General features: G+C 38.2%; 1 protein-coding gene across 1 annotated transcript; it reads left to right on the top strand.

The window, feature by feature from the left end:
* Positions 1 to 2,103: 2,103 nt before the first annotated feature.
* LOC112140554 (attractin-like protein 1) lies at positions 2,104 to 8,591 on the top strand. Its single transcript, XM_024263551.2, has 7 exons — positions 2,104 to 2,314; positions 2,398 to 2,600; positions 2,676 to 2,794; positions 2,972 to 3,104; positions 5,072 to 5,259; positions 7,425 to 7,638; positions 7,722 to 8,591. The coding sequence occupies exons 2-7, from the start codon at positions 2,402 to 2,404 to the stop codon at positions 7,994 to 7,996; spliced, it is 1,128 nt and encodes a 375-aa protein (XP_024119319.1). The 5' UTR covers positions 2,104 to 2,314; positions 2,398 to 2,401; the 3' UTR covers positions 7,997 to 8,591.
* The last annotated feature ends 1,713 nt before the right edge of the window (positions 8,592 to 10,304 follow it).

The raw sequence follows: 10,304 nt of genomic DNA, 5'->3' as shown, positions 1-10,304 counted from the left end.
TGAGGGCCGGTCTCCTGAACATTATCATCCACTTTTACATGATGTGTTTAGGCTTTCACCTCGGTATACAGTATTACCATGACTAATGAAGATAGTTTTATTTTATTGTTATTAATGGCCCGGTGTTATCTTACGCCCATTTCTAACTATATATCATATATTTAGACAAAATATATTTTTATGGAGAATAAAATATTGAAAGTTATTTAAGGTTTAAGTTGATTTATTTTGGAATAATATTCCTGCCTTTTTATTATTCATAATTGTGTAAAAAGTTACAGTTTTCATGTTTTAAAATTAGGCTATTTAGGCTATTTTTGGAGTTTAGCTAAAATTTTACCTACATGTTAGCTGTTTTGGCAAATTTGCCTTTTTTTGTTTTTTTTTAGGCTATTTCGAAGTTTAGCTGTTTTTTAAGCTACATGCTAGCTATTTTGGCTAACCTGTTTATTTTTTAAGGTTTTTTAGGCTAATTAGGCATGTTGCTAATATTTTAGCTGGCTTTCAGCTTCAGTGATTTCAGCTATCAGCTAAAGCGTTTTTAGCCATCAATTTCAGCATCTTCAGCGGCCAAGTCCAGCTTCCATCTATATATATCTATTTTATGATTATGTGCGGCTGGATGGGTCAGTGGGCTAAGTATAGGGTGTGCACCCAGAATCCCTGGGTTCCATTCCCAGGGTTGTCCACTGATCCCCACCCAGATTGGGTCCTTAGGTAAGACCCTTGATGCTGCTGCCTAACTGGGTCCCTGTGCCCCTCAAGTACAGGGTTGTCAGGAAGGGCATCCGGCGTAAAAACTCTGCCTAATCACTGATGCGAAACAGTGGGTGCTGCTTTGCCGTGGCGACCGTGAAAGGGATAAGCTGAAAGGTGAACAATAACATATTTAGTTCATAATTATGTTAAAATGTTACGGTTTTGGCCCCTTGTGTGATTGAGTTTGACACCCCCGACTCAAAGGGTAACCAAATGTGCGACATTTTGTCCTGTGCGCTCGCAGGGGCTCTGGCTCTGCTCATGGAGAAACTTCCTGGAAAATGGAAAGAGTGGAAAATGACTTTTGACCATTGGGGGCGGAGACAGAGGGCTGCGTTGGCTTTCTTCTGATTGTACGGCGTTATTTATTAGTCAAAAATGTGTCCTTAAATTCGAGGCGTTTCCATTTCTTGCGGTCACTTTTTCATACATCAGAATTCATGGGCTCTCCTTCATTTACTTGGAACCTAAAGTTCTCCTAAACTGTGGAAGTTGTTCTTTTAGACACGAGTCACTGGTGCACAACTTTTGTACGATTAAGTTCACGTTGTCAACTTGTGTTGCGCTAAATTCAAGAAGGATTTAAGATAAGTTGTTTGACACCAGGCTTAATATGAGCCAACAGAAAAGATTTTCCTCATTGATTCTTGCTTATTAACCAATTAAATTTTTCTACATTTTTAGTTTTTCATATCAAACGGCAACAAAACCGTGATCTAAAATTGAAGTTTAGACCAAATTATGGGGAAATTAATTAATTGCATACCCATCAAAATGCTATTTTTGTGTTAGACAACTTACAGTTTGTTTACAGATTATAGTACTGTGCTTTTTTTTTTATCTCATTCATCATCTTTAATGGTGATAAGAGTCTCACAGGAGTGAAAAGAATATGAGGGATATTCAGAAAGTGTCCAAACATTGATGTTCACTTCATCAAATATGACAAATGTTCTTTTAGGATTCATCTTTTTACACAGTTTTACCAAAAAAAGTAATACTTTTCATTTGGTGACAATGAGATCTTCTGACTCCATGGATATACACACACAAACAAATCAGGTTATTCAATTGAAATCTTTTTTTTACTTTTCTAATAGTGCTGAAGTACTTAAGAATCTTAATCTCTGGATGCATGCCAGTTGCATTGTGGGAGCAGTTTAAAAATCACGAGACTTAATTCAAACCGACGAATCTGATCTCAGAGTCCAGACCTAAACTTAACCAAAGCGTATGAAGGTTTTAAGCAGAACTTAACTTCCTGTGCCTGCAAAAAAATGGAAATAAATAATGTAACCGTATATATGTTATTTTTTGTGGTTTAAAAGATAAAATGTCAAAGTTTATTCCAGATCAACAGATGTTTAGAAGTTCTTGGTTATGGATTTTTTTTGCATATATGTTTCAGTGTTCAGACTTGCAAAAACAGCTGGAATTGCATTTTCTTGCCCTCCTCTCTTTTGCTTTCAGCCTGTGATGAGTGGAAGCTCCTCCCAAAGCCAGACCTGCACCGAGATGTCAACCGCTTCGGTCATTCGGCTGTGGTCAGCAATGGGTATGATCTCCACAGATAACCCATCATATTTATAAACCACGCTTCTGTTCTGCTGGTGTTTACTGAACTTTGTTTTTGGTTAGGTCCATGTACGTGTTTGGGGGTTTCTCAGGCGTGCTGCTCAACGACGTTCTTGTTTACCGGCCTCTCAGCTGCCAGGCCTTCTCTGCAGAGGAGGGCTGCCTGAAGGCTGGACCGGGGGTCCGCTGCGTCTGGAGCAGGGGCCGCTGTGTCCCGTGGGAACCCAGCAGCCCCAAGCCACCGCCTCTCTGCCCTCTCAAGCCCGGTAAAACGACCTGTTTCAGATGTTTTTGATCAGTTTAAGGATGTACGCATTTATCTGGTTCTCCGTGTCTTTCAGCCTCAGTGGATGAGTGGTGCTTCAAGTTCTCAGACTGCAGCAGCTGCACAGAAAACACCGTCGGCTGCCAGTGGTGCGACGACAAAAAGTGCATTTCTGCCACCAGCAACTGCACCTCCGTGAGTGTACCAGCAGGGGGCAGCAGAACACCTTACATTCATCTTTCTAAAAGTCACACAAATACTTTCAGGGGTTTCAAATGTGCAATTTGTCTTAGTTATATCTCCTCTCTTACAGTTTGTTTATAACTGAAAGGTTTAAATGTTTCTTTTTTTTTGTTTTCTGCGCTCCCACAGGGCGTGACCAATTTCACCGCATGTCCAGTGAGGAGCGAGCAGACATGCAGCAAGTTTGCCAACTGCAACCTCTGCTTACTAAATCTTAACTGTCACTGGGAGCAGAATCTATCAAAGTGCCAATCCATGCCTGGTAAGCAGCAGTCTTCCATTGGATGATACGGAGACTTCCACTGAAAACTTCAAGAAGAAAACTGTTCTTGTTGGATTATTCTGATGATGGAGGACATATATTAAGTTAATTTCTGTGTTTCTTTATTCAAATTGTTGTGAATTAAGAGCAAAATAGTTTGAAAAAGATTGATTTTGACTTTAAATTGACAAAAATAAAACGATTATTAAAAAATGCTTTTTAAAGTAGCTGAAAAATGATCAGAGTGAGTCTTCACTCGGGCTGCCACGATTAGTCGACTAATCAACGACTGATCGACTATTAAAATTGCTAGCGACTAATTAAATAGCCAATAAGTCGTTATTTTTTATTAAATGGAGTCGAAAGATAGTAAAGTTGAAATTTATAATGACATTCTGCTAGCTTTTTGGACTAGTTTGGCTATTATTAAGGTTTTTTTAGGTTATTTTGAAGTTCAGCTAATATTCCAGCATTTTGGCTAATTTAATTATTTTTTTATTTTTTTTATTTTTTTTTTTTTTACTTTTTTAGGCTAATTTTGAGTTGAGCTAATTTATTAGCTACATGCTAGTTTTTTTTATCTAATTTGGGCTTTTTTTTGTTTCAAGGCTATTTTGCAGTTTAGATAATATTTCAGCTACAAGCTAGCTATTTTGACTAATTTAATTTTTATTTTTTTTATTTTTTAGGCTAATTAAGAGTTGAGCTAATTGATTAGCTACAAGCTAGCTATTTTGACTAATTTAATTTCTTTTTATTTTTACTTTTTTAGGCTAATTAAGAGTTGAGCTAATTGATTAGCTACAAGCTAGCTATTTTGACTAATTTGGACTTTTAAAAGTTTTTTAGGCTTATTTGGAGTTGAGCTAAATTTTCAGCTACATGTTATCTATTTTTGCTAATTTAGGCTTTTTTCCATTTTTTTTTTTTTTTTGGCTAATTTGTTGTTAGCTAATATTTTAGCTGCATGCTAGCTGTTTTGGCTAACTTAGTCTGCTAAAATATTAGTTAAATGCCTAGCCTAAAAAGCCTAAGTTAGCTTATGCGTTTTCAACTATTAGCTTGAGTGAGTTCAGCTATCAACTTCAGCATTTTAGCTATCAATTTCCTCATCTTCAGCAATCAGCACTAGCATCTTCAGCGGCCAAATTCAGCTCACAGCATTCACACTAGTATTATCCCAGGTAATGCTTTATATCTAGTTTTTAGTTAGTTTAAAGCTATTAATTGTTAAGATGTGTGTTTTATATCCAGTTTGTGCTAGACCTGATTATTTGACAAATGGGAAAAAATAATCGGTGATTAGTCGACTATTGAAGTAGTTGTTTGTGGCAGCTCTAATCTTCACTATTTAATGCAGACGTGATCATTTTATTGATTAATACTGCCATACTTATTGAATTCATTGCTTGAACAGATATTCTAAAAAGTTTTCCCATGACAGGATTTGTTCCACATTTACAGAAAAAAAAAAACGTATTCAAATTGTCATCTTGACGTCCTTTATCAGGTCTGCTCAGTTTACTTCTCTGCAGCTTCCTCCCACCCAGCCTGCTGTTGATAATGGCTGAATGTAAAGACATAGTGCTGTCACTTGATCCATACTTTGAGCTCACGAAGCCTCGTCGCTTCAGGGCGCTGCAGCAGGAGCGGCTGCCAGTAGTGCTCGTGTGTTAGTGTGGATTATGGATGCCTGAGAGGCTGCTGCTGATCGTACACGCAGAAAAGCATACATCCTCAGCCAACAGCAGCTAATTATATTCATATGGAATCAGTCACAAACTTAAAAACTGTTTGAAATCGTAAGTCCAGCTGTGGTTTGTTTTTGTTCTTTTCTTTGCTGCCGTTTTATAACAGAATAATCCTAATCTACTCGGTGGATTTCTTTTCTAGCCGTCACAGTGGGTTCTTCTTCACACTGCACTTATGAGATGTTCTGATCTGTAGCCGGTGGTTCTCTGTTCCAGCCCAGCAGTGCAGCGAGGGCTGGAGTCAGGTGGGAGAGGCCTGCCTGAGGATCAACTCCAGCCGCGAGAGCTACGACAACGCCCAGCACTACTGCAAGAACCTGAATGGGAACATCGCCTCGCTCACCACCAACAAACAGGTGGACTTTGTGCTGCAGGAGCTCAAGAAGCTGCAGCAACAGGAGAAGGTAAAACAGAGAACAGGAAGTTATTTTCTTCAAAACTGACTTTAAAACATTTAGCAACATTTTATTCAAAGGGATTTACAAAAAATTCATACAAAGTATCTTGGAGATTTGTAAAAGAAAAGATAAAAATTCTCTAAAAAGTGCAAAATTATGATGCAAAAGTTCACTTTATTGCAAAATAATTAGTTTGTGTTTACTAACAGACTTCACAGGCTCTTATTTCTGTCTGACTTGATCAATACTATCAGGGTTTTTTCAGCAATATCCTCTCATGTTTTTCTAGTATTGTGTGGAGTCTCAGTTTGTGCACATCATGATTAGTAATCCGTCAGAAGGTTTTTGTAATTACAAAGATTGTTTGTTAATGCAAAAGTCCTTGAATAAGCATGTATTGTGAAAACAGCTTTAAAGTCTTGCACTGAAAGACAAAAGTGAAATCAACTGATTCCTTTTGCGGCCTTGCCTTTATGAATTTGGTCTCACTACGGTGGCCCTGAAGTACAAATCACATTAAAAAATCACTCAACACAAAAACATTTGAAAGATCACGACAAATAAAAACAAAAGAAAGTGGTAAAAAAACATTACATTTTAGAAAATAACATAAAATAAAAAAACCCAAAAGTAAAAAAAAATTAAAAACATTTTGGGAAACTAAGTAATTTCCTGAAATCAAAGTGAAATGTTAAAAAATTGAAGCAAAAGAAAAAACTGGAAAAGGTATTATGGGACATCACTGATGATGACGTTTGAAGGATGTTTTTCTTGAACTCTGGTAAAGAGATGAATAATCACCGAACTTCTTCAGTGACAGAAGTACAAATAAATATCTGCTGTTGGAAAGCATTGCCTGACAAATAACCTGTTAAAAAAAAACCAAACGGCGTCAATCAATCAGCGATAAAACCTTCCTTCTCCGGTTTCTTATTTTGTTTTAGTTTTTAGCTTTTCATTTTGAATTTTGGAAATTACTTTCATTTTCTAAAACATTTTTTTTCTTTTCTTTTACTTATTATTGTTATTATGGTTCTTTTACAGCAGAATTTCCCTGTGAGGATAAATAAAGTTGATCTTTTATCATGAATTTTGAATCTTAACATTTTTTCAATTAAAAAAGTATTTTTTTTCACCATTATAGAACAAATTAATGCAAAGCTGCTTTGATGGTTCATGTTGAATCCATGAAGTGTTGCATATAAGCATAAAACTGCTTTTCTTCACCTCAGAATCTGCTATCCGATACGATACTGATATTTTTTTTAAGTCTTGGCACCCAAAAGTCGACATTCATTTGCTGTCATAGTGAACATGTGGCATTACATTTTACAATAATTCAAACCACAATAAGTTGCCAACTTTTCATAGAAATTTTAAAGAAATTACCCCTCGAAGTACACGGAGCTTCTGTTTGTTTTTTAAGTTAAACAATTTTTTGAAACCTTAAACATCAAAAAATTAGTTAGAGCTGCTGCTGGCTGGAGATTCAGCTGCCACCGGCCTATGGCTGCCCGGCAGTTGCCTGATTTTGTGATGGTTGCTGGACTACCACAGCACTACCTCAAAATGTCCCTGGACAACTACTGACCGATGTCAACCTACCCCAGCCACCGTGGCAGTTCCTTAACGTCGGGGCCTTCAAAGTCTTCAGTGAAGGCCTAAAATTATCTGAAAATAAGTATCTAAATCAAAGAGAAACATTATTGTCCAAAATATCTTTTGGATCTTTCCAACTGGCTGCGCTGCTGTCAGACTTTTTTTCACACGAAAGTTTTTAACCAATCAGATTTTAGCCCTCTGTTGTTGCTAGGTTAATGAAAGTCTGCCTTGCACTCATGCAGTCGGTCCTTCCGTCTGCACTTCCTGATTTGCAACGGCTTTCCATAAAAACACACTTCTGATGAAACCATACCAATATATGGATTAGACATGTTTACTTTAATTCAACCAATCAGAATTGGAGTTAATGTCAGTAGATTCATGAGTGTGAAAGAGGACATATTGACCTCTGGATGGTCAAAGATCACGCTAACAAAAGCTAACTTCTTCTGTATGTCAGGCTGTACAATAGCTGCACTTGTTTTGGCTTCTTCTCCATGTTAGGTTTTAGCGTCACATTCTAGCGCTTTCTATCATGGATTCTCACTCTAGTCTTCTTTGCTCCACAGCGGCTGTTTCCATGGGTGGGGCTAAGGAAGATCAACGTGTCGTATTGGGGCTGGGAGGACATGTCTCCCTTCACCAACAGCAGCCTGCGCTGGCAGCCCGGAGAGCCCAACGACTCCGGTTTCTGTGCCTACCTGGAGGAGCCTCAGATTTCAGGCCTGAAGGCCAACCCATGCACCGCCACCGCCAACGGCCTCATCTGTGAAAAAGCCATCGGTGAGAGACGCATTCTGAATCATAGATGCGCTTCACTTTATAAAGAGTTCTCATTCCTGCTTTTTTGGGGGGGTTCTTCACAGGAAACTCCAACCAGAACAGCCGTCCGTCCTGTAAAAAGCCCTGCTCGCTGCACACCAACTGCAGCAACTGCACCAGCCAGGGCACGGAGTGCATGTGGTGCAGCAGCACGCAGCGCTGCGTGGACTCCTCTGCCTATGTCATATCCTTCCCCTACGGCCAGTGTCTGGAGTGGCAAACGGGAGATTGTATTGGTGAGTGGCTTATTGAACCGAATCTAGATGAGTTTTCTTGGAAGTCTATGGTCTGGCTTTGCGGCGGCGGCGGCGGACAATAAGCTCTCCTGGACTGGCCTCTGCGAGCAGTCAATATTCATCACAAGGAGAAAAGAGGTCTGAGGAAGAAAGTGGTTTAAAGTAAAGAGGTGTTGGAGTCGGAGGGAAAATTGGATTAGTTTGCTGTGATTGGCTTTGGAAGTTGTTTTTGGCGTTTAATGGCCCATTACTTTTGCATATAATCTCTCACCCAACTGCTAGATTTCCCCGATGACTGAAGTTCAGCGGCGTCCTTTTAGCTGGATATTACTAGTTCTGCATCAAGAAGCCCAACCTGCTCGCCAAAACAGAAGGTTACAGGAAATGATGATGATTCTTCTTATTGAGGAAAGCTTTTTTATGCGCTGTAACATGTTTTTTGACCTACTGTAACTCTTTGACCGTTTATGTGATCAACATGAATCAGCTGATCCTGTTGAAACGGTTGAGACCATGTTTGATTAAAAAAAAAAAATACATTACGATATGAAAAAGAGTATATCATGATATACATTCTTTTACATCACAATAACGATATATATCACGATAAAGTTTATTTTCAGTTATTTTCTTAACTATTTACTATTTACTTAGTATTCTGACCATATTTTTTGAAGTAACATGTACCTGAGTTGTCAAAAATGATTTTTTTTTGAGTGTACAACAATTTCAAGTTTCTTAGCAGGAAACACATTTTTGTGCTAAAGTTCAGCAATAAAAAAATAAACAAATTGTAACGATAGAAGAGAAATGGACACTTTTTTATCACCTACATTAAATGTATCGTCATATCTCTAGCGCTACGACTGCGTATCGCCGCCACTACTCTGTTTCTTGAACTATAAATTGCATCGGAGTGTTAATAGGCAGCAGCCAAAAAAAAGCGCATCAAAGAAGAAAAAAGTCATATACAAGTCCTACTTTTGGGAGAAAAGTGCAACGCTTAAACAAATCTGCCGTTATTAATGCTGCGTTCACACTGAACACGATTCGTTCATCAAATTCGATGTTCAATTCTTGTCATAAAATGTTTTCTTAAACTTGGTGCTCCACATGAGAGTGGAAGAAGCTACTGTTAAAGTGTTTTACCTTATCGCTACATAAAAGCTTTAATTTTGTTTCTTAATTACAATGCATGGAAGGTATGGATGATGAAGATCAGGTTTATTTGTTTTGAAGAGCTCTACCAAAGCATTGGTGAACACGTCACTATGTCTGGGTTCATGACATCATTCAGAGACTTATTTTTTTGGTGATATTTACTGTCAACTGTTTGAATGATGGCGCTTTCAGCGGTACTTCCATGTCTCTGTAACCCAGCTTGATGTCTTGCTGTCCCACTTATGTCCAAAGAAAGAAAAAATAAAACAATAATAATAACGTCTTGATTCAAATAAGGGTGTATTCGGACTGGGTACAGTTGGTCAGCTTAAAGTGAACCAGAGTTCGTTTCTTCTGATAATCCGGAACAAAGTTTCAGTCTGAATACATGCAAGTGGACTCTAGTCCGGGACCAGGAGCCGCTCTTGAATCCATCTTTTGAGGTGGTCTCTGTTAGTTTCCAATCGGACTGAACTTTAAGATTCCTCAGTCTGAATACGGTCCAATCTCAGAGCAAAACAATTGGACCAAAATGGCCACCGTAGCCAGTGGAGCAGCGATGTAACAGCAACTCATTAAAATGTGGTCGATCCGGACCAAATTAAATGAACTCAGTCCGGAACAAATCATTTCTCCAGTCTGAATACACCCTAAGAAAAATGAAAATATCAGGAGAGTTACCAAACTCTCCTTCATGTTTGTTTGGACTGATAAACTCAACTACAGTGCCCACTAGTGGTTGTTAGTGGGAAAATAACAAATACTTGAGCCAACTTTTCCACCAGTGAGTCGCTCCTGAGTATAAGTCGCACCTCTGGCCAAACTATGCAAAAATACAGCAACTTATACTCCAAAAAATACAGTAGAACAATTTTATTTTAAGATAAATTGATTAAATATCCATTTATTTCTTGAATTTCCTTCTAAAACCTTTTTTTTTTTTGTTATGAGAAACAGTTTTAACAGATCTCGTGATTTAAAGCATCAGATCTAAATAGTTTATAGTTAACTTTCCTCTTAAAAAACTTAGAGAGTGCAGTGTTTTATCTGCAAGCTCTACTTTCCAGCTCAGCTCACTTCCTCAGAACAGATGGGAGGTGATAAGGTGTTACTGATCCTACAGCCATTATCTCTTTCTGTACGGCTCTGATTCTTAATAAGGTCTCTTATCGATTTCTGATCAGTTTATGAAGCTCGGGGAAAACGCAAACAGTCCTCAGATTGTAAAAA

The sequence above is a fragment of the Oryzias melastigma genome, unplaced genomic scaffold (genome assembly GCF_002922805.2).
Source record: "Oryzias melastigma strain HK-1 unplaced genomic scaffold, ASM292280v2 sc01241, whole genome shotgun sequence".
In the NCBI taxonomy this organism is placed as follows: Eukaryota; Metazoa; Chordata; class Actinopteri; order Beloniformes; family Adrianichthyidae; genus Oryzias; species Oryzias melastigma.
Note: the sequence above shows the minus strand (reverse complement) of the source record. Positions and strands in the feature narration are given on the sequence as shown.

Bases quoted from the DNA above. Each gene is read 5' to 3' on its own strand.
- LOC112140554 (XM_024263551.2), top strand. From the start codon at position 2,402: ATGTACGTGTTTGGGGGTTTCTCAGGCGTGCTGCTCAACGACGTTCTT. The intron at 2,795-2,971 runs GTGAGTGTACCA...GCGCTCCCACAG, and splicing joins CCACCAGCAACTGCACCTCC to GGCGTGACCAATTTCACCGC. The intron at 5,260-7,424 runs GTAAAACAGAGA...TTTGCTCCACAG, and splicing joins AGCTGCAGCAACAGGAGAAG to CGGCTGTTTCCATGGGTGGG.